At 43.8% G+C, this 22,693-nt stretch overlaps 3 protein-coding genes across 4 annotated transcripts; all 3 read left to right on the plus strand.

The window, feature by feature from the left end:
• The first annotated feature begins 430 nt into the window (after positions 1 to 430).
• LOC115688848 (GBF-interacting protein 1) lies at positions 431 to 8,529 on the plus strand. Of its 2 annotated transcripts, XM_030614778.2 has the most exons (12): positions 431 to 656; positions 1,965 to 2,008; positions 2,203 to 2,305; positions 2,580 to 2,709; positions 2,812 to 3,203; positions 3,299 to 3,481; positions 3,573 to 3,939; positions 4,499 to 4,790; positions 4,909 to 5,070; positions 6,567 to 7,064; positions 7,592 to 7,679; positions 7,782 to 8,529. In XM_030614778.2, exons 1-12 carry the CDS (start codon positions 494 to 496, stop codon positions 7,880 to 7,882), a joined length of 2,523 nt encoding a protein of 840 aa, XP_030470638.1. In that variant the 5' UTR covers positions 431 to 493; the 3' UTR covers positions 7,883 to 8,529. The 2 variants fall into 2 exon arrangements, with proteins under 2 accessions (XP_030470638.1, XP_030470637.1); XM_030614777.2 differs by having other exon boundaries at positions 432 to 656; positions 7,592 to 8,529.
• A 5,723-nt stretch (positions 8,530 to 14,252) lies between these two features.
• On the plus strand, positions 14,253 to 17,282 carry LOC115688850 (U-box domain-containing protein 3). The gene is made up of 2 exons (XM_030614780.2): positions 14,253 to 14,731; positions 16,035 to 17,282. The coding sequence occupies exons 1-2, from the start codon at positions 14,340 to 14,342 to the stop codon at positions 16,897 to 16,899; spliced, it is 1,257 nt and encodes a 418-aa protein (XP_030470640.2). The 5' UTR covers positions 14,253 to 14,339; the 3' UTR covers positions 16,900 to 17,282.
• Positions 17,283 to 19,829: 2,547 nt separating this feature from the next.
• On the plus strand, positions 19,830 to 22,478 carry LOC115688849 (uncharacterized). Its single transcript, XM_030614779.2, has 2 exons — positions 19,830 to 21,965; positions 22,162 to 22,478. Exon 1 carries the CDS (start codon positions 20,203 to 20,205, stop codon positions 21,907 to 21,909), a length of 1,707 nt encoding a protein of 568 aa, XP_030470639.1. The 5' UTR covers positions 19,830 to 20,202; the 3' UTR covers positions 21,910 to 21,965; positions 22,162 to 22,478.
• The last annotated feature ends 215 nt before the right edge of the window (positions 22,479 to 22,693 follow it).

The raw sequence follows: 22,693 nt of genomic DNA on the forward strand, positions 1-22,693 counted from the left end.
CTCTCAGGACACTCTTTCCATTTGCCTCCCTTCCTTCTCCTTCCTTTCCTCCCTTCTGTGTCTCCCTCTCTCTCTCTCTTCTGTGTCTCTCTTTCTCTCTCTTCTGTGTGTCTCTGTCTCGGCCTCTGCCTCTGTCTCTCTCTCTCTCTCCACTTCACCTAGATCAATTCGAAAACCCCCGACACCCATCAAACCCAAATCGGCGGCCGCCGCCGCCGCCGCCCCGCCGCACGCACCACTCCTCCGATCGACTGTCGCCTCCGCCACCTCAAATCTCTCCCCGATACCCCACAATCCCCGAATCGCCATTTCCCCTCCCGCCCCCCCCAAATTCCCGTCCTTTCACACGTCCGAAACATCGCACGCACGGGGGTGCTCCTTCCGCCGTCGAGCGAAGGAACGAGCAGGGCAGGGGGGTGGGGTGGGGTTTTCCTTCTTCTTCTTCTTCTTCTTTCTTTTTCTTTTTTCTTCTCTTGGGAGGTGTCGATCGAAGATGAGCGGTGGTGGGTCCAAGGTCTCAATCCCGAGCGGCGTGCGGAAGACGATCCAGGACATAAAGGAGGTCACGGGCAGCCACAGCGAGGAGGAGATTTACGCAATGCTCAAGGAATGTTCCATGGATCCGAACGAGACCGTCCAAAAGCTCCTTTTACAGGGTATTTCCCACTTTCTCAGCTCCGGTTCCCCTCCCCCCCCCCCTCCCGCCGCCGCCGCTCCGGTGGGGTTGATCTTGATTTCTGTACTCTTCTTTCTTTCTCTTCTTCCTGTCTTGATGGGTTCGTCGCGGCTCAATCTTTTGCGCTGGAGGCTTTTTAGTCTTCTGGGTTTGAGTCTTGGAGCTGTGGTTTTCTGTTGAAGATTTGGATTTGGTAGTGAGGTCGAGTTTGTGTGAGAAGTTGCGAGTGCGATGACTTCTTAGCTGTCTCAACTCTCGAGCCCTGTGATCTCCGGCTTGTAAAGCGGTGTTAATTTTTTTTTTTTTTTATGTGCGGCGACTCGTCCCTTCGATTGCCAGTAGTGTTATGATGGAACTTACGGTAAAAGCACGTGGCGATTTGTGCAGTCTGAATGATGTTATGAATTTTGGTGGGCGGTGTGCCGAGACTCCTTTGGTATTTCTGTTTGCGGGTGGAAGAAAGTGGTGATTGACTAACTAGTAACCATACTGCGAGTGAAGTACTGGGCTTTCTGATTTCGCTTGTTTGGAATTATTGATGGGAATAGTTTCTCGTATTCTTTTTCTGTCCTTTAGCTTGCTACAACTATTAGGACAAGACATATCTTCTCTGTCCGCAGGAAGAAGCATCTTCGAAATGAACTCGCTAAAAGCGATTTCCATGATTTTTTGGGCTATCTATCGTTGGGTTTGAAATTCAAAACATTCTGTTCTACATTCTTCTGTTTCAAAATTCAGAGTGAGTGGTGTCTCTGCTTCCACGTATTTGCCGGTCACTCTGGAAGTGAACTGTCAGCTTTCCATCATACTTATGCTGCTGTTGTTTTGGATATAAACAATGTCTTATCTAGTGCTGAAGATCAACTTATGCAGCTATAAAGTAGCCTTTGTCTATCTCATCTTACTTTGTATGTTGTATCAAGAGTTTTTTTTTATTTTCCACCGTGATTTTATGGCTTCATGGACTTTGAGTGTGATCCTTTACATCAAAAAAATGAAGATGATTGGTTCCAGTCTTTTCCATGTTGTGGAAGTAGGGGTATCTGAATTTCAAGAGGGTGTGAGGCATTGAAGAAGTACAATGCGTTAACTTCTGGTGTTCCATGTTCTTTTTTCAGCTATTCAAGCAATTATATTTTTTTGTGGGAACTCCTTTCATTTTGCTTCATATTTTGTCTACGGTCTCGCTGAAACTCATTTGTTGCATATGCTGGAGTCGCATTTTTGCTTAACTGTCAGTGACTTATGATCGTTTTGAAATTCCTAACTCTGTGCTTTTTATACTCAGATACATTTCATGTGGTTAAGAGGAAGCGTGACAGGAGAAAGGAGGTATGAGTTTATTGATGTTCTCCATATTTTCCATTTTATTCTGTTGGTCTGCTGCCTTTTTTAGCATGATCCTGCATGTATATCTGCCAAGCATCCAATTGCCTGTATCATTCCTGGCAAAATCTGATTAGTGATTTTGTCAAACCTTCTCAATTCGCCATGTGGTCAATATTCCTCTTTCTCTGTTTGCACAGAATTCGAACAAAGAGTCATCAGAGTCCCTATGGCAGTCTGGCTCGCAGGGACGGGGTAGTAAGAGTGGCCGTTCCAATTATTTGCCTCGACATGTATCAAATGGTAAATGACTGTTGGGGATCAATTTATTTCATCTATTGTATTCTTTAACTGTTTGAATAGTCTTTTGACCAAAATCTTTTTGTTTGATGGTTACATACTTGACCCTCTTAAATTGGTGGCAAATATGTGTAGCCTCTCTCATTATACGACAGGTGGTTGATCATTTCGTGAGAAGCCTTGTGTGGGCTGTTATCTGCGAATGGCCATGTAGTAAAGTTATTTATTTATCTGTCTCATGAACCCTATCTAATTATATTGTTCCACCTCTTCTCAGATGCTGGTGATGGCAGGAATGCTGCTGCTGGCAAGGAGAATGGAATTAATCCAGCAGCTGATAAGGGTGTTGGTTCAACTCTGCCTACTTCACACGGGATAAAAAATAAAGAGACTATCTCAGCGGCAAGGTGATAGTATTTTCATGGATTCAATTTGATTTACATAATATACAAAGCATTTTTACTTTGGAGTGAAGTTATTAGAGTTATGTCTATGATGACTTTTTGCAGCTCTCTAGCTGGTGCTACCAATCATCCAAATGCCGGGTCCTCTGCAAATACTACTGTTCCTGATGCTGTCAGCTCAGCTGGAGGAAATCGTAGAGGCCATTCTGAAATGATTTCACCATCTAGCCATGGTCTCAGTAAGTTAGACAGTGGATCAACCCCTCTTGATACCAATGGAAGTGTCCAAACGGCAGTTGGAGCTGGCATTCCATCTGGGCAGTCCATGCCTAACACTTCACCATCTTCTTCAGTCTGTTTCTCATCTTCTGATCCTGTCAGACTGTCCTCCAATGACTCACGGATACCCAGTTCTGTGAGTACGATAATACGTGAAGTTGGGATCCATCGAACTCCTGTTGAACCAGATGCAGTAAGCAAAAACAAAGCAACCACTGGTAGGAACTGAACATTTTTTTTTTCCATTTTTAAGAAACGTTCATATTTGTTCGTGCTCCTTAGGTAATCCATTTGCTAAATATCAATGCTGTAGCTTCTGAGGTTGGTGGCTCTCTCGAGCATGAAAAGATGCCTGACCAATTTCAGGAAGCCGAGAAGACTGGAACTGTGGAGCCCTCTCAGCATTCATTTGGTTCGACTCACGGTGTCTCTTCTGTTAGTCGCCTATCATCCAATTACAACAATCGATCACAGCAGCTTGTTGGGTCTCAGAAAGGCATTATCTCTATACCGTTTGAAGTGAATTTGTCTGTTGATTGATAATGTTGGTTAAGTTCCCTAAACCATTAGCTTTGTCTTTCTAACAGTGGGTTCAACTAAGGAGTGGAAACCAAAGCCAACTAATCCTACTGCTTCTCAAAGGGCTGAAACAGTTGCACCTGAAGTCAATCCAGTTGCCCCCTCGCAGTCAGCACCAAGCATTCCTGATCCAGAAGAGGCGGCTTCAAATCTCCAGAAAAAGCTGGAAACTTTACGTCTTTCACAACGTCAACCTGTTATACTCCCAAACCACATCCATGTCCCTGAATCTGAAAGAACCAAGTTCAGCTTTGGAAGTTTTGATGCAAGTTTTGGCATAATTACAAACTCCATCAGTGCTCCTGAGAGTGATAAGAGCTCCACTATTGTCTCGGAAATGTCTCTGGCCATCGAGGAAACCATGGAGGACTCAAGGTTTGTAAGCAGTAAAACATTTGTTAGAGCTCTTATGAAATATTGACGTTTTCAACCGGAGATCATTATTGCCCATATTGCTTTGTAAAATAAATTTATTAGCGACTGCTAATCTGAACGTCTGTAAACCTTAATAATTTGTTGAACATTTAGTGACCTATTGATTGATTTACTGCCTGTAGTTATTTACGGGTTACCACGCACGATAATGAAGTTCAGGGAAGACAAGAGTTAATGCTAACATCAAATAGCTAGAGGCACCCAATTCAATTAGCGTCATTTTTGGTGATTGCTGACTTGGCTGGATAATTGGAAGCTCAAGGGCATTGTTTCAGGGCTTTAGTTCATACTGCTGTAGGTTCTAGTTGTTATTTGAAAGGCAAAAGATGGGAACCGAGTGGGATATGTACCTTATCCATATGTCTTTCAGTTTGATAGAGGAACCCATCTGATTTGGTTGTATCTGGACGCAGAGTGTTGCTATAATTAGTATTTAGATGTTGTAGATGTTCCGAGCCTTTAAGTTGAATTAAATATTATTTTTATCCTGTTTTTCCAGTGGACAAATTGCCCCAGCAACTGCTGACGAAGAAAATTATCCAGATTATCCACATTCACCAAAGCACGTGCCTCAGAGTGTTTCTCCTGCTGAGGACGATGTCTCCTCAAGTGCAGCTCCTGATTACAAAGAGTTAAAGCAGGAAGGTGCATTAGGCCAACAGCACTCAGTAGTTCGTACTTCTCCCAACTATAATTTTGGGTTTGGGCCTCCAGTGGTAGGAAGTCAGATTGCTCCTTTTGAAAATACTGAGTCTCAAACACGGGATGCTTCTCGACTTCCAAGCTTTGTAGTAAGAATTTCACCTATTTCTATCCTTTTATAGGCAGATTGCTACATTATGCTATAGTACTCTAGCTGTAGCTTTGAGCCTTCGGTTCATGATCTTTCTTAAACGGTCTTGTATCCAGGTTCAACAACCATTTGATCCAACAAGTTATTATGCTCAATTCTATCGGTCGGGCGTTGATACTGATGGCCGCCTTTCACCTTTTTCTTCACCTGGAGTTGCTACTAAGTACAATGACAGTGTTGGGGTCTTGCAGCAACAGACTTCTCAGCCTTCCCAGGAGGTTTGTAGGGATGCTTTGTTTCTTATAATATGTATTATAATGAGTTTGGCCCTCATATGAACTGGTTGATGTTTTTCTTTCTCAGCTTTGTCCCTTGTAACTTACTCCTTCCAATTGTGAACATAACTAAGGCTGAAAAACTATTCTACCACTGAAATGTCCTATAGTGGGGTAGTTCATTTGGCTTTCCTTTATCAGTGCTTATTGCCTGCTGCCAATCTGCTTTTTCATCTGTGAAGCCTGCATAAAATTGTTTGTCAGAACTTCTGAAGAGCAAAAAATATTTCATACCAGCTAAATAAATCTGTGTCATGGCGTTGCTGTTATAGAGTCATAGACTAATCATTCAGCGTGTATACATCAGCTCTTGCTGATAGAGGAATGGAAATTAACCACCTATATGTTGTCTTCTGAGTAGATAGCAGTTTACTGAGTAGCAGACTTAAGAAATAAGCTGTTAGCTTTTGAAGTGTCAGCCTCCAGCCTTCTGAATTCTGCTCAGATAAAGCCTGTAATTCCACACAAATTGCAATAAGAGAATTTTCAGGTTACTTTGGTTGTCACCATTTCAAGCCAGTGATCAACTCAGATTTTCAGAATGATCACAAAACTCCTACTAATGTTCTCCTTTTGTTCCTGCATGTGCACTGCTGATGCATAACTCCTTTGAAATAGAATATTTTTGTAAAAATCCAATTAATGCCAAGGTAAGAATTGAATGTTCAGTGGGAGGTTATATTCCAACTTAGTGTCCAATGACAACAGTGAGCTCACCACCAATTTGGGCCTTACAAATTGACGAGACTTTATTATTAGTTATTACCATCCTGTTTGAGCCTTGCCTTTTCATCTTGGTGCAGTGCAATATTTTAAAGAATGGCTAAATTGTAATGACCTTATAATCTCTATCATCTATAATAAACTTGTATCACAATGAATGGAATCCGCTGACGGACCTGAGCGATGTGATAACTAGAACATCCTAGTTCATGTTGAAAGCAACTTGTTTGGTTCAGTTTTCTTTTTGATGAAAATTGTTGGTAGCTTGTGGTTGACAAGGTGCTAGCTAACAGACTTGCTGCCTTTTCTTTCTTTACATGTCTCTAAGAACATAGTTTCATATTCAAACAAATGTAAGCTAACCCCTGGTAGCTAAAGTTCGAACCTTAAGAGGAATGTGTAACATCTTTCTTGAAGGTGAAGGGACACGGACCATTGGAGCTTGGATTTTCTTTTATTGTGAAAGAAGAGTGACTTTGTTCTGTTTTCTTCTGAACAGCTTTCTGTCTTCTGAGTAGGGATTTGACGTTTTAAGAATGTATGTATGTCCCTCGATTTGGTAATTTCAGCATGTCATGGTGTAAGCAGATCCTCATGTTATTGTTGTTTTAAGCAATTTTTTGATTGAAGCATTGTCCTATTAATCTGAAGATTCTGAACCACAAAACTCTATTTTTATCAATTACTGATGCTTCCACATTTTTGTTGTGCTCCAGGGTGGGAACTCCTTAGTTCTGTCTACAGCTGGACCAACTCCCCTTGTGACTCAGGCTGCTGGGCTCATGCAAAGCTCAATCGCCATGACTCAGCAACCACTCCCCGTATTCCGTACCCCCACGGGGGTTCATATGGCTCCTTATCCTCCAAATTACATTCCTTACGGACACTACTTCCCTCCATTTTATGTTCCACCTCCAGCCATTCCCCAGTTCTTGAACGGCGCATTTGCTCAGCAGCATCAGGCAGCTAGTTTGTTCCCTGCACCACCTGCTGCTGCTGCTCCAGCAGTCAAATATCCACTAACTCAGTATAAAACAGCTGGTAATACTGGTAATCCGACCCATGTGGGGGTGCCAATTAGTTATGGGCCGTATGGTTCATCTGCTGCTGGTTATAATTCTGGCTCTGCTGCGACGGCTGGGAACTCCAATACTAATGAGGAACTTGGTGCATCTCAGTTCAAGGAAAATAATATGTACATCACAGGACAACAGGTTGGCTTTGTTTTTCTGTAATTTGCCAGTTATTTTTTTGTAAACGTGGTTCAATTCTTCTGTTAACTTCATCTGGAAAGGTATTTATTTAGCATGAGTAATTAAAGTAGACTTACTGAAGGCTCTCCTCTCACTCTGGTTGCTTCAGGCAGATTCAGTCAATGTATGTTAAGAAGGAAGTGTTAGTTATGTTAAGTTGGATGTTGTGCAGCAAGATTGGCAGAGTATGAGGTTGTTTAATCTGGTATTCTTGCTGGTGTTATTAGTGGATATCTGTTGTCTAGGAACTGGTGCTAGATGAATAATGCTGAGGGTTTTCTTAGATGGTGTTGCGTAGATGTGGTGTCTGGATACTGTGGGTAAGGGACATCCCATGATCTTGACATGTTGGCTGAGTTCTATTAGTGTGGGAAGATGTAAATGCACTGTAGGACGAGAAGCGTCCTCTATCTTATTAATTAACTATAAAGTGTCATATTTTCCTGAGGGACATTATCACCAACCTCGACAGATTTACTTCTCTGCAGAGCGAAGGGTCACGGGTTTGGATTGCTGCACCTGGCCGTGAAATTCCTAGCTTACCAACCACTTCATATTACAACCTTCCTCAGCAAGGTCAGCATGTTACATTTCCTCCGACACAAGCATGGCAGGTTTGCCAGTATTTGCCACCTTCGAGTGGCAGTGAGAGCTCTAACCGTGTCCCAACATCTACAGCTGTTCAAGACTTGAGTGGAGCAGTCGATATGACAGGACCCGCAGCCAATGTGTATCAACAGCCACAGCATGCACAGATGGCCTGGCCCAGTAACTACTGAGAAATGATACTTTCTTCTTCCTTTTGACTACAAACCTCGGAAAGAAGTCCACCTCTAGGGTTCTTATTTTTTGAGAGCTCCCGCGAGTTGAGTAAGCATCTTGAAGATACGGCATTGGTTGGTTCTGGGAGTAAGTACATGATCAATGTAAAGGAGGCTGGAGTCAATTGTATCTTCTTGTTGTTCACTGAGAAGATAAAAGGCGCAGTTAACCTGTAGCTGGTCAATCATTGAAGTAAAGTTGAGGTCATGATGTTCAGGTTCTCTTTAAGCTCTTTTTTATGATGTTATTGTTCTTCATTTTTGTGGTTTTAACTCTTCCTGATTTCTTCCTGTACCCTTTCTTTCTTCCCTCTTGCCCTAGAATTTGGACCACTGATATTGTTGAGTAGTGAGAATATTTTTCGGGTTTTCCTCTTCATTTCAAAGTTTATAGGGTTTGGTAAGTTGATATATAGATCGTTGGTCAAGTTTCGATTCCATTACGTCTTTTGTTGCCTTGCCTGTAAAGTGAATTTTGATAGCTGGAAAGGGGTGTATGCAACTGTTGTACTGGGTATAAACAAAGTGAACATTTGAGTAGATTCAGCTGCTTACTGAAGGAATATTTGATTCAACATTAATGGATAGCGTTTTTAACTTCTGCATTTCTGAGTTTACATGTTGTCTACTAGTGGTCTTATCTGATTCATCAGTAGCAATCCGACTTTCCATCTGTGAAATATTGCCATCCCTTTTTCCTGAGCAGTTGGATTTCTTGATTGAACTTTGAGTAAGCAATGTTATATCGGATTCCCATACCGATGCTCTGACTTGCTCATTGTTAATTAATTTCCTCTGGTGCTCATAGCAGGACTGCATAATATTTGAGATAATTCTGATAAGTTCTCTATTTATGCACGACTGCTTTCGCCATTTACAGTGACGGATCACAATTCAGTGCTCTGTCAACGTTGAATATGTGGTACACCTAGTGGGCATGATTCAGATCTTGATCCCTTAGGTGAACTCGATTGACTAAGAGTCCTCATGAAATTCACGAACCATCTCCCTGTTCATTGTGTGGATATGATGAATCATGGTTGATGACTTCTTATTTTGTTCTCTGTATCGGACTCCAACCTTTATGCGGTTGTGATGAGTGGTCTTGTACGTCCTTTGAGAGACGAATACTATACACGATTTCCCGAATATTTTGTTTCTGCAGGTCCAGAATATTGAGGCATGCAAATTTGGTTTTTTAGGTGAAATAACAGATTCGCATTACCTTAATGTAGTATCTAGAAGCAATGTGGTTCTCTTATGCTTTGGGTGTTTCCCTGCTGTCTCAGTGCTGGTCTGTCTTTGTTGCTGAATTGGAGGGTTTTAGACTTTGTTCTGCATGACACTTTTTAAATGCTATGGTTTGTACTGGCAAAGCAAGCTGTTTTCCCAGATCACACCATATCATGTATTAGATTTCACTTGACTACTTACGGTAGGGATGAGCATGGGACGGGAGGGGGCGGGGTCGGGGCCGGGGCCAGGAATTGCATTCCCTCTCCCTGCTCCGTGAGGAGCTTTTCCCAGCCACCACTCCATGCCCCATAAGGAGAAATTTTTTTATTAGTTTTGTTGAAAACTATATAGTAGGAATATATAGTTAATAAGAATTGTCATGAGAATTGTGAACTATGCTAATTTAAATCTAGTTAATAAAAAGATCACAATCTCACAAGTTGGATTCTACTTATTTATATATATAAATATATATTGTATCAATCACTTAATAGCATACTTTTTACATTCTTTAGTTTAAATTAAGTGGGATGAGTTATAATGTGGTACATGATATAATGAATTATATTGTAGTATATTTCTCGTGACTGATTAATATTAAGCTAATGTTATTTTAACACACATGGACGAGCATGGTGGGACTAAGACCGTCCCCGCCCCCCCGCCCCGCCCCGCCAAATTGCGTGCCTCGTGCCTCGCCAAATGCTAAAATAGATGCTGCTGCTGTGTAATTTGATGGGGGAAAAATGTGGCCCTTCTTCAGAGTACTGTTATAAGTTTTTGCTGGAATGATGTACTTAGTATTCGTTGCCAAAAAGAATGTAATATCGAATTTGGAAGAGATTCGGACGGCTGATGCTATCATAATGATCTCGTATCGCCATATACACTCTATGGCATATGAGGGTGACGGCTTTGTCTCTCGAGCAGAATACTATGTAAAAGGGTCGTCGAATTGAAAATTTTAAAGCTATTATTCACGTCAGGAACATGTGATTTCTAGTGCTTGGCGAACTTCGATTCCATGTTCTGTAGGAGAACTTGATGTCAAAGGCGAAGAAAAGGACATCCAAGGAAAGGGAAACTCAAAAGTGTTTCTTGAGTAGAAGACAACATTTGGAACTTTCACCCTTTGAACACGCAACATAAAAATCATGAACAATAGTTTTATGTCTTTCAAAGTTGTCATTGTCTAGCTCCTAAACATGTTAGGTCGGTCACTTTTGGTCATTGGGAACCATGGTTTCTCATATCTATGTTTGGGTCGAGTTTAAAGTTACGTTTATTTCGGGGAAAAACTTTGTAAAAGAAGGAAAATTCTTTCAAGGGTACCATTTCTCAGGAAAATGTTTTCTGCTTTATAGGTTAGGGAATTCATTTTCCTAACTTTGATCGTAAATAGTTTTCCGTCGACCGATCATATTCAGCAAACCAAATGTTGCAAAACTCCAGAGAACGAATTCGCGGAAAATTCTTTCGCTCAAACAAGCGCCAAACTTTGTGAGGCATCGAATGTCAAGATTCAAGACTCGCATAGGAAGATCTCTGTGCGCGCGCGCGAGAGGAATCCGCGAGTCTTCCGGGAAGTCCGGCGCACACCGAGAACAGCTAACGTTGGAGGTAGGGCAAAATAGGTCAAGAAGAGACGGACAAACAAGAGATATATATTGCCTCGTACTCCCCTAAGCAAAGGGCCAGCTTTGACGTCTCCATTTTCGCATTCCTCGCATGGTTCTGCACATACCTCCAACGTCGGCATCAGCAGGTCGTCTTCATTATCTAATGCTGTTTGGCCATTCCCCCTTCGGCTTCATCGACCTCCGCTGATCCATAAATAAAGAACAGCTCGGTCAAAACCTCGTTCATTGATCGATCCCCCAAAAGCCACACAACCTTCTTCCGCCCGGAGTCCTGGACATCATCATGCTCCACAAGCTGCTCAAGGTCCACAAGCTCGGCCGCCCCGAGCCCCCTAAGCCCAAGCCCGCCTTCCGTGCCCCCGGCGGCGAGGAGGCGGCGGCGGCGGCGTCCTCCTCCTCGGCCCTGAAGATCGTCCATGCGGGGGGCGCCGTCGAGTGCTACTTCATGCCGATCCCCGCGGCGCGTATCGTCGAGAGGTACCCCTCGTTCTACGTGACGAGGCCCGAGGTGTTCCGTCACCCGTGGGAGTCGGTGGTCGGGCCCGACGAGACCCTCGCCCTCGGGGAGAAGTACTACCTCGTCCCCCGCCACACCGTGAAGAAGCTGCGCCGCAGGACCCGGCGGCCCAGCAGGGACGACAGGTCGGCCGACTTCACCGCCTCGCGGCCCTTCAACGGCGGCAGGGCGACCGGCAGGAAGGGCGGGGACCCGAGCGGTTCGTTCACCAGGCGAGGCGACACGAGCGACGGGAGCGACGCGAGAATCGACTACAAGGTCTCCAAGACGAAGTCCTCAACCGCTAAGAAGCATGTCAGCGTCCGAGGGATCGACGAGAAGCCTAGGAAAGGGCCGCCGCCGCCGCCGCCGCCGCCGATAGATAGGAAGCATGGCAAGGTGGTGGAGAACGCAAGGAAAGGGCTCAAGAAGAAGACGAGTCAATCCGGTGGGGAGATGAGCAAGGTCAAGCCCACTCCAACTTGGCAACCTGCACTTGCATCCATCAGTGAAGCCTATGGATCTGATGAGTGAGAGGGTTTTCTTGATGCTCTTACGTACGAACAATTTTGTGCTAATTTTACTTGTACTTTTACCCAATAAAGAACCCACGCTTCTATGGAAAGATATTTGTTTTTGGGCTTTTTTAACATATGAACAAGTAACTAGAAAATTGTGGGTTGATGATACATGTAAAGTTTTTTTTTTTTTTAATGAGGGTGTGTAGTTGGAAATATTGTTAAGAGAATGTATTGCGAAAGGAATTAGTGAAATTTATTATCGGCGATTTTTTTTTTTTGGGTCGGATGTTATCGGTGATCGCATGGGTAGATGAACGGGGCGCGGTGTTTCGAAAGCACTTAAAAAAAAATAGTTTATCACGTTGCAGCTGCAGGGGATTTTGATTGAAGATGAAGAGTGGTCGTTGAAACGTGAACAATGTCATTTCGGCTTTGGATTGAGATTATTTGAATTGCTTTTTTTTTTTGTACATCATTAGCAAAAATAAATCACATATTGGGTCATTTTCTACATTATGATGAGGTAACTTTAGCAAAAAGATGTGGTAGAAAAAAATTGTCTATTTCACAAGGCACACCCTCTCCTTTAGCAAGGAAGATGGCGGTTGAAAAGCCCATTCCATAAGGCACATCTTGATTTTTCCTTGGGTTGCAATCTAATTGGCACTTTTGATTAGTGTCTCTTCTTACGAACAGCAAATCTACTAGGAGAGAATTGCAAAATTCAATCCTTAACCTATTGTATGAATTTAAATTTAGTCATAATTTTTCGATTGAATCGATGTAGTTTTTAAATTTTGGAGTGAAAATGAAATCAAGTATTTCTGACCAGTCGTTACTTGAAATTTTGATGTGACGTTCAGTTTTCGCCGGCCGTTCTAAATGTCATGATTAGCCTCTTGACTAGACAAGTTTACTCGAAACAACGATGCTGGTTTACTTAATTTTTTGAATTTTCTTTTCTTTTTTTTTTCCCTATTTCTTCTCTTCACATTTCATCCCTACCCCTGCCAAGCTTGTTTTTGTTTGCCGAAAAGAAGGCGGAGCACTACCAACCCCCTCCCGCTTGCAACCTCCGCCGCAAGACACCACCACCCGGTTGCCATCGAACATCCACTTGCCATGCTTGCCGTCGACTGTCCCGTGAGACCTTAGCCTCGATCACTTCCTCAATCTCGCTGTACTCCCCTCTGACCCGTCGTGGGTCAGGTTAGGACTCGCGATGCTAGATCGGGCGATGGCGAATCTAGCATTGGCGTAGCTTGATCCTAGGCAGCAACGGGTGATGCCATGGCAGAGGTCACAACTGTCGAGCCACCTCCTGCCAAGATTTCGTGATCCGCTGCCGACATAGGAGAGGAGCGAGGAGGCAGCCACGGAAGCACGACGTCGATGGGATGGCTTTCAAGTTGCGACGGTGATGGAGAAGCGATCGGCAGGGGCTTGACTAGCATGGCCCGACCGGCTAGGAGGTCGTGGAAAAGAAGGAAAGAAAAAGAACAAAAAGATCAAAACATTTGATGTGGCAATCCACCCACGCTGTTGCTGCTATACGTAGATCAATTGCCAATATTTGGAATGCTATATTAGAAATTTCAGTCGAAACTTGAGCAAGAATTTGATTACATTTTCTCTAAAAGGTTTAGGACAATATTGGTTCAAGCGAAAGGAGTACGACCGGACTTAAATCCCTACAATACGATTATGACTGAATTTGCAATCAATTTCTAATACATTGTTTATACCTAGCACGAAGTAGGCTCTATTTAACAAAATTCATTAAAAAAAAAAAAGCAGCCATATTGATCCGAGATGAAAAAATACTTCTTTTTCAAGCACAAAATATGAAATATAATTATGCCAAATTTTCCCCGGCTATCAAAAACTCTAAACTATACCCACTATGACACATTTATCATAAACTTTTTTCTGTGACATCAAAAATTCCAAACGTTTACTCATGTGACAGTCAAAACTTTGTTAATGAGAACCGTTTAACAATCTACCTATATGAACGCCAGAAAGCAAACAGTATTGACATGACGTATATGTGATTAACGACATTGTTTTGGCTAAAATAACATCTAATGGAACCTTTACAGATGTAAATGTGTCACATAGGTGAAAGTTTAATTTAGAGTAAATGTATTATAACGGGCATAGTTTTGGGATTTTGATTTCATACAAAAAAAAAAAAGTTCAGGTAGACGTAATTTGGAGTTTTTTGTGACTTGTTTTTTTTCCTTTAAATAATTTCCTCCAAAAAGCATTATTTCTGACAAAAATTCCATTATCCAGAACAAACAAACCGGAAAAAGAAAAAAGAAAAAAGAAAAAGAAAAATAAAAAAAAGATTGGCCCCGTCGTAGAAACTCCGGCAATCCTTACCAGCACCCCAATCAACAACCTAGAGAGAGAGAGAGAGAGAGAGAGAGAGAGAGAGAGAGGGGGGGTGGGGAGAGCTCGGGGCCGGTCCTCCTAGAGAGAGAAAGCGCCACGACGGAGGAAGGAGAGACGGCGAAATGGCGGAGGAAGACGATGCGGTGGTCGACGACGAAGAAGAAGGCGGAGGCGGAGGCGGCGGCGGAGGAGAGGGGGCGAGGGGCGGCGCCGTCGTGTGGAAGCAGCCGGGGAGCCGCAGCCGGAGCAGCCTGCTGATACAGGAGGTGTCGGAGCGGCTGATCGGCGGGGATCTCCAGGCCAAAATCCAGGCCGCCAGGGACATCAGGGCGGCCGTCAGGAGGTCGGCGTCGTCGTCCTCGTCCCCGTCGTCGTCGTCGTCGCTCAAGACGAGGTCGCGGTTCGCCGCCGCCGGGGTCGTCCAGCCGCTGGTCCTCATGCTCTTCTCCCCGAACGACGAGGCGCGCGAGGCCTCGCTTCTCGCGCTCCTCAATCTCGCCGCCAGGAACGAACGGTCTCTCTCTCTCTCTCTCTCTCCTTCTCTCTCGCGCGCGATTGATTTTAGGTTTTTGAGCTCTCTGCTGTAGAATTGCATCAGGTGCTTCCGGTTTTTCGCCCGTGTGTGTATCGATAGTACTGTTCTGTTGCCGAGAGATGAAGAGAGGTTTAAGTCAGTATGCCGTGAATATAATTCAGGAAGATTCATTGACCAATTGAGCTTATGGGTGGAGATTGAGTGATCGGGCTTGGCAAAAAAAGGTAGTGAATTCTTGATGATGATGTGGGATGGAGTTGCGATTGGCTCGGTTCAATTGGGCCTATGGTTTCTCTTGCTTCCTTTCTGGGAGAGCAGATAGAAGATCTCTGATTTATTGATATGGACTCCTAGCAGGAGACTTGAGGGAAATACGGGGATATGATTTTGTTTAGACGTTGCTTCGCTTAGTAGGGAGTTTTGCCTTCATGATAAGGATGGAATCATAAGATGCTGAGGTTAGATTGATGGTGGAGGAGTTACTTTGATGGATTTACATGGAAAAGAGCGTTGAAGTATGAGAGCGAGGCATAATAAATTCAGGACTTTTGGGGGAAGAACATGCGATTCTCCTGATACGCAGTATCCTGTTAGAGGGAATCATTGTTGTTTGGTACTAAGAGATGCTCGTTGCAAAGAAATTGCTGCTGAGAGAGTCATCTACTTTCACCTTTACTGTTCTTGTGTCTTAGTTGTATGTTTGAAAGCTGTGATGATGATTAATTTGCCAATTAGTTGGAGTGTTGGTCCGTAAATCAGATTTCCATTGTTTCACTTGTGATGAACCAACCGAATTTTATGACTCTCTCTGTCGATTATGGTTCTTGAGCTGTTGCTTGATGCAATTAATCTCTCAAGCTTGAGGCTTCCGGAACTCTTTTTTAACTTGCCTGGTAGATCAACTTGATATCCTTTTCGTATTCCACCCTTCAAGTGAGACATTCTGCCTGAATCCTGGAATTTAATTGATAATTATCATCTATAGACTACCATGCTCTTAGTCTTAGCAGCAGATCCAATTTTCTAGCAGGGAAGATTGTAGTTGTATTTTGTACCAAATACGTGGGGACTGTTTTTAAGAGAAATGGGCAGTTTAGAAAGATAAGGACATTCTAATGAATTGATAAGTGTGTAGGTTGATATCTTTGGCATATGCCACACGTTTTGGAGGTTTCATTTCTATAGTTTGCAAAAGTTTTCAAACTTATTCTCAAAGAAGATTGTTTTAACTGCGCATAATGGAGATTTTCTCATGCAAAATACTTTGTTGTTATATTTTCAGAAACAAGATCAAGATAGTGGCTGATGGTGCAGTGCCCCCTCTTGTAGAGCTCCTTAAGATACATAATGGCAACCTAAGGGAACTAGCTACAGCAGCTATTTTAACACTCTCCACCGCCACACCAAACAAGCCAACCATTTTGGCTTCTGGAGCTGCACCTCTTCTAGTTCAAATTCTCAGCTCTGGAAGTGTCCAAGGAAGAGTTGATGCAGTTACTGCCTTGCATAATCTCTTCACCTGCAAAGAAAGTGCCACAGCATGTCTTGATGCCGCAGCAGTTCCAGCTCTAATTAATCTTCTCAAGGACTGTAAGAAGCATTCCAAGTTTGCTGAGAAAGCTAGTGCTTTGCTTGAAATACTTTCAAAGTCTGATGAAGGTAGAACGGCCATTGCAAACTCAAATGGTGGGATTTTAACCTTAGTGGAAACAATTGAAGAGGGTTCTCCAATTAGCATGGAGCATGCGGTGGGGGCTTTACTTACGTTATGCCAGAGCTGCCGAAGTACGTACAGAATGCTTATTCTGAACGAGGGTGCAATTCCGGGGCTTTTAAAGTTGACCGTTGAAGGTACTCCGGAAGCTCAAGAGAGATCCCGCGAACTTTTGGATCTGCTGCGGGAGTCGCCACAAGACAAGAGATTAGCCTCCTCTGTTTTGGAGAAAATTGTCTATGACATTGCTACTAGGGTCGATGGAGCTGATAAAGCCCCTGAAACAGCCAAAAAGTTGCTACAAGATATGGTTCAAAGGAGCATCGAAATCAAAACAAGCCGAATCTTGCCCAAGGGTGCGTCTTGTACCACGGAAGCTTCCTCTGTGAGATGTTCTGAACTCGAGCAACATTCTTCAGTGAGTAAGTCATGAGTATCTTGGGCTGTGAATGCATCCATCAATGGGAGCTGTTCTATCCATTATAAGAGCAGAAGCATGGAATTCAAGGAACCGGACAACACCCTCTCTGGTTTGCTCTCGTGAATCACACAGATCATCTGATCTCCGTGCTCTTCGCTGTATATCTGTGAATCTGCTCTTGTATATATAAGAACCTCCCTGTTTTATGTCGTGGGGTCTTATGCTAGACGGCTATTGTAGTATAGGAAGTTTTCGAGTGACAACGGGTGATTGTTGGACAAAACTGTCCAAGTCCCTTGGTGGAAGCTTGACATGTATGAATAGCTAACCTACTTCCTTTCAAGATGTTAACCTAGACAAAATGAAATTGAAAAGATGTAATTTCTTCTGCATAAGTTGGGAGTATGTTCTGGTCCAGAATTGGTCGGACAACGATACCGGCGTCATATGTTACCTGTTGACTGTTCTTAATTTTCAGATTGACTGGTAAAGTATTTGTTCCTAGACAGCTAGTAAATGACTGGCTTTGTACTCTCTTTAGAGTTATAATTACATAAAGAATGATGGCAGAGATAGAAAGACCAGTTTACGACGGGGATGTGATAAGCTCTTGTTGGTGCCTGAATATAGCCATCTGTTTGAATACTCGCACATCAATTTGTTTAATCGATTTTGTGAATCAATCTTGGTATTTTTAGCATTAGTCTTGCCAGTAATTACGTACAATTGGTCTTATTGATTAAAGTACGAAACTTGACCTATTAGTGCTTCAACTGTACATGATAGCAGCAATGCATGTTCAACCAAAGCAAAGAAGAGCAGCAGCCCAGGTTCCTTACGGTCCATCAATATCATACGCTGGTGCATTTTGTACTCCTAAATGCAGTGTCGTGCTACAAAAGTAATTCAAGGATTTTCATTTTATCAATAAGATATGTTCTTTTGCGATCTAAGGATAAACCCATTGATTCTCGGTGATATGTAAAAAATACCCTTACATGGCCATTCTACTTGGTGTGGACTTAGTACCTACAGTAAGTGATTTGAGTACATAACCCGTGGAGATGCAAATTGAATGATGAGCCATTTTTATAATCTAGCATCCAGTTTCTGTTGGGGTGTGGTCTGGGGGCCGCCTCAGCGGAGTCATAGGGGGCAGTGCCCGTGCGACGCCATGGGGCTTTTATAGCCTGGACCCATATTTTGTTGGTAGTTTGGGCTTGAGCCTATGAATAGTTACTAAGTATATATATAATTTCTTTCTCTTATAATTAAGAGTTGTAATAGAGAGGTGGTATGTGCTAATTATAGTGAAATCCTTTTCTAGATATAGCTCTAGTTTAAGGGTAAACCAGGATAAATCCTTGTGTCTCGATTTTCTCGCCTTTACTCTCTATTTTATTGTATTTGTGCGATTAATCCTAACAGTTTCGACGGTCGAATCCTTTTTCACCCAATTGATGATGCTATCCTTGCCTTCCTTCTATTGTGGCAAAAGGTCCTTTATAAGTTTCCAGTGATATGGAGGACCTGGAGATGAGATTGCCATTGCACTTTTGAGCCACATCAACCAGGGATAAAGAAGAAAGAATAACAGCGCTACGCAGCCTCCCAGCTCTCGCACTGGGAATCGTCGGAGGGGATTCTCAAGAGACGTGTCGTGATGATCTTAGCCAATCGGGTCTATCATGTCGTTTGGTAGTCAATGACAATCACCCGCAATATCATGCTTCGGGAGTTGTAAGAACAAGCTGCTCACCCGTGCAAAGACTTCACGTTGACAGGTCGCCGCACATTCATAATATTTACAAGATTTTCGACACTCATTTTTTTTTAACTCAAAATATAAATAATACCCAACACACCAATAGCGTAAAACGAGGTTAAACAATTGCCATTATAGCAAGTGGAAATGATAAGATAGCAATGAATTGAGATGAAAACCCTAGCTATGTCCAGACGGCAAGATAGCAACTAATTGATATGAAAACCGTAGCAAGCTATGTCCAAATAGCATGGGCAGGGGCCACTTCTTAAATGGCAAAAGCTTGAGGAAAACATGTGGAGGAAACCAAATTCGAACGAAACCACGCAAATGGTCCGTAAACTTTTAATGTGTTCAATGTGATCCTTGAACTTTTGATACATATTCAATCTACTCCTAAACTATAAGAAAGTGTTTAATTTTGTCCCTGAACTTAAATTAATGGAAAGATAACATCGAACATATTCACATAGTCTAGAGACTAAATTGAACAAACGCAAAAAAATATAATGACCACATTGAATAAATTAAAAGTTCATGGACGGCATCACACATCGAGCTAAAGTTCACACATCATATTAAATAAATCAAAAGTTAAGGGACCGCACCGTGTATTAGACCAAAGTTCTCGAATAATTTGTGTGTCGTTGTCTTGGTAAATCCAAACGGAGCACAACACGACTTAACTTCAACCGGGGCAAGCTCGACGTGGGATTTGATAGGATCTCTGTCCCCTTAGTACTCCCTTTAATTACACGTTTGCCACTGGCCCCTGTCGGTGCGCTCGTTAATGGCCGAAAAAGTTGAAACCCCACCCCCGTCGTCAGCCCCACCGCCTCGAAGACGACAAAGCATCGCGCACCGCAAACGGAGCGCGACCCCGAAACACCGCCGAGGAGCGTCGGATCTCCTCCGTCCACGTCAACGTGTCGGCATCCGAAGGGCCCCCCGGGGGGATCAACCCTCGTGGAAGCGAGCGAGGCGGAGCATTCGGGCTCTCGCTCCTAAAACCAAGAAAGCTTCGTGCTTTCTTGAATTGATTATATACTTTAAACCATTTCGCCAGTTCGTTTTCTTGACTTCTGCCCACCGGGAACACGATCTCCCACGGACCCTTCACACCGCCAAGACACCCAGCTCACACCCCACTTGCACGCACTCTCACAGAGAGAGAGAGAGAGAGAGAGAGAGGGGGAGGGAGGGGGAGGATGAGTTTCGTTGTGGGTTGTGCTTGATCTCTCACGCATCCGAGTTCTTTAGGTAAGCATTGACCCCCGCTTCCGCAACGAGCTCCTTCTCTGTACTTTCTTGTTTGTTTTCCAGATCTTGAGCTGGTTTCGCGGGTGCTATTTGGGGAGACCCTTCGTTTTCTTGTCATTCCCACGTTGATTCCCACGTTTGTGACCCTTGTTCGGGTCTCGTTTGCGCCGGGTTGTCTGGTTGGTTCGTTCGTTCGATTTGGCGTGTTTCGGTCATTTGGGTTAGTCTTGGATTTGGATCTTGCTGGGTGTTGAGGTGGGGTTAGTTTGGTTTCTTGATTTGGGAGAAAAATGTTGGGTCGGTCCCCGCTGCTGCGAGCCGGCGGCTTCCGGCCGGATAATCTGGGCCAGCACGCGATGGCGATGATAGGCAACCTCTGCTTCACGCTGTTCGTGATTGGGGTTCTGGTTTTCACCATAATCGCCGCGACTTACGAGCCCGAAGATCCCCTCTTCCATCCGTCGACCAAGATCACCACGTTCCTCACGTCCACCACTAATGCCACTTTCATGTCCGATGACACGGTGGTCAAGACCGGCGAGGATTTCATGCCCGCGAATCAGACGGTGTTTGATAATTTCATCAATGTGACTGACGTCGAGAACCCGGTGACCGGTTCGGCTGAGATCACGGGTGGGAATGAGTGTGAGGGGAGTGTCGGCCAGCCGATCGATTGCAGGGACCCCGAAGTTTTCCACCTAATGATGAAGGCCACGATAGAGCAGTTTAAGGATATACACTTTTACAGGTTCGGGAAGCCTGTTGCGGGATCCAACGAGAGCACCTGCGATATGGCGTGGCGGTTTAGGCCAAAGGAAGGGAAGGCGGCTGCATTTTATAAGGATTACAGGAGGTTTGTGATTTCCAGGTCGGAGAATTGTACGCTTAGTGTTGTGAGCATTGGGGATTACCATACGGGTGTCAATGCTAGGAAGAGGAAGAAGAATCAGAAACCCGGGTTTGAGAAGCAACCGGCAAAGAAAGAGGAGCAGACTATATCTTTGCCCGTTGTTGGGGAAACGGTGAATGACGCACTTCCGGTGGTTGAGTCCGAGGGGTCGTTCAGTCGCGGGAAGTACTTGATCTACATGGGCGGTGGAGATAGATGCAAGAGCATGAATCATTATCTCTGGAGCTTCTTGTGCGCCTTGGGCGAGGCCCAGTACTTGAACAGGACTTTGGTCATGGATTTGAGTATTTGCTTGTCTAAAATTTACACGTCGTCGAATCAAGACGAAGAAGGAAAAGATTTTAGGTTCTACTTTGACTTCGAGCACTTGAAGGACTCTGCATCAGTGTTGGACCAGGACCAGTTCTGGGCGGATTGGGGCAAATGGCACAAGAAAGACAAATTGAACCTTCACCTTGTGGAGGACTTCAGGGTCACTCCTATGAAGCTAACAGACGTGCAAGATGCCTTGATAATGAGAAAGTTTGGGTCGGTGGAACCCGATAACTACTGGTATAGGGTGTGTGAAGGCGAGACTGAATCTGTCATTAAGCGTCCATGGCATCTAATGTGGAAATCGAGACGGGTGATGGATATTGTGTCATCAATTGCGGCAAAGTTGAATTGGGATTACGACTCAGTCCATATCGAGAGAGGGGAGAAGGCAAAGAACAAAGACCTGTGGCCGAATCTCGCGGCCGATACCTCTCCTGATGCACTTATCTCAACATTGAAGGACAAAGTTGAAGATGGGAGGAACCTTTACATTGCAACTAATGAACCCGACAACTCCTTCTTCAATCCATTGAAAGACAAGTACTCGACTCATTTCCTGGACGAGTACAAGGAACTCTGGGATGAGAAGAGCGAGTGGTATTCCGAGACCACAAAGCTGAATAAGGGTGTCCCCGTCGAGTTCGACGGATACATGAGGGTTTCAGTTGACACTGAAGTTTTCTTGAGGGGTAAAAAGCAGATCGAGACCTTTAACGACCTCACAAACGACTGCAAGGACGGTATTAATACTTGCAGCACTTCTGCCAGTTGATAACCATTGCACTGAAGTTCAAAAGCTTCATGATGTCTCCAGATTGCTGATTTGTGGTATGTTTCACCTGTACTTTTAGCTGTTGTTGGCGAACCCGTGTAAAACTTACGCTTTACTCTTTTAGGCTTGGCACGGAGTTACATTTTTATCAGTCTTGTACGAGTAGAAAAGCATTGTTCTAATAACGTTCTGTTCTTTTGACTGTTGTTACATCTCTGGCAATCGCTTTTGCAACTCGATCTCCTTATTCAGTTGGCGGATTGATCCGGTTCTGCGCAATGCAAATGACCTAGAGGATTGACGATAAATAAAATGATATTGGTGAAGCTTTCTCTTTCCACTTGGGTGGTTGGACCTTTCCCTGAGAAGCCAAGAGCGTACAGTGCATTGCTTGGTGTGAGTTGGATAGAAGTGCATGGCATCTGACATGGAGAGCTTCTTTGCTTCTTGCATCTTTTCTCCATCAACTTGTCACGCAACTTCTTTTTCCTCTTTGGCTGGGATTAAAACTTCTTAGTTGTGACATGCTCGACTCACGGAAGGATAGTTTACTAGGCAGTATCCGCCAATAGAGTTTCGACGTCATTTAGATCGCAGTGTTCCCGTGCCATTTTTAATTCCCTCTCGTCGACTGAAACTAGACAAGCGAATCGGTCAATTGCGGTAGGAGAGGGTTGAAGTGGAATTCGATCTTGACCACTGGGATGCAAGGAAAACCAAAAACATAGCATTTGAATCTCACATCTTTGTTGCACCTTGAACGGGTGTGTGCACATTATAAAAA

This window comes from Syzygium oleosum, unplaced genomic scaffold (assembly GCF_021117445.2).
Source record: "Syzygium oleosum isolate NSW1041296 unplaced genomic scaffold, Sole_v2.1 Sole_v2.10, whole genome shotgun sequence".
NCBI classification, from domain to species: Eukaryota; Viridiplantae; Streptophyta; class Magnoliopsida; order Myrtales; family Myrtaceae; genus Syzygium; species Syzygium oleosum.

Excerpts from the sequence above, each read along its gene's own strand:
- LOC115688848 (XM_030614777.2), top strand. The coding sequence starts at position 494 with ATGAGCGGTGGTGGGTCCAAGGTCTCAATCCCGAGCGGCGTGCGGAAG. Across the intron at positions 2,306-2,579 it reads GCCTCGACATGTATCAAATG|ATGCTGGTGATGGCAGGAAT; the intron begins GTAAATGACTGT and ends ACCTCTTCTCAG. Across the intron at positions 3,482-3,572 it reads GCTTGTTGGGTCTCAGAAAG|TGGGTTCAACTAAGGAGTGG; the intron begins GCATTATCTCTA and ends TCTTTCTAACAG.
- LOC115688850 (XM_030614780.2), top strand. The coding sequence starts at position 14,340 with ATGGCGGAGGAAGACGATGCGGTGGTCGACGACGAAGAAGAAGGCGGA. Across the intron at positions 14,732-16,034 it reads CTCGCCGCCAGGAACGAACG|AAACAAGATCAAGATAGTGG; the intron begins GTCTCTCTCTCT and ends TTATATTTTCAG.
- LOC115688849 (XM_030614779.2), top strand. The coding sequence starts at position 20,203 with ATGTTGGGTCGGTCCCCGCTGCTGCGAGCCGGCGGCTTCCGGCCGGAT.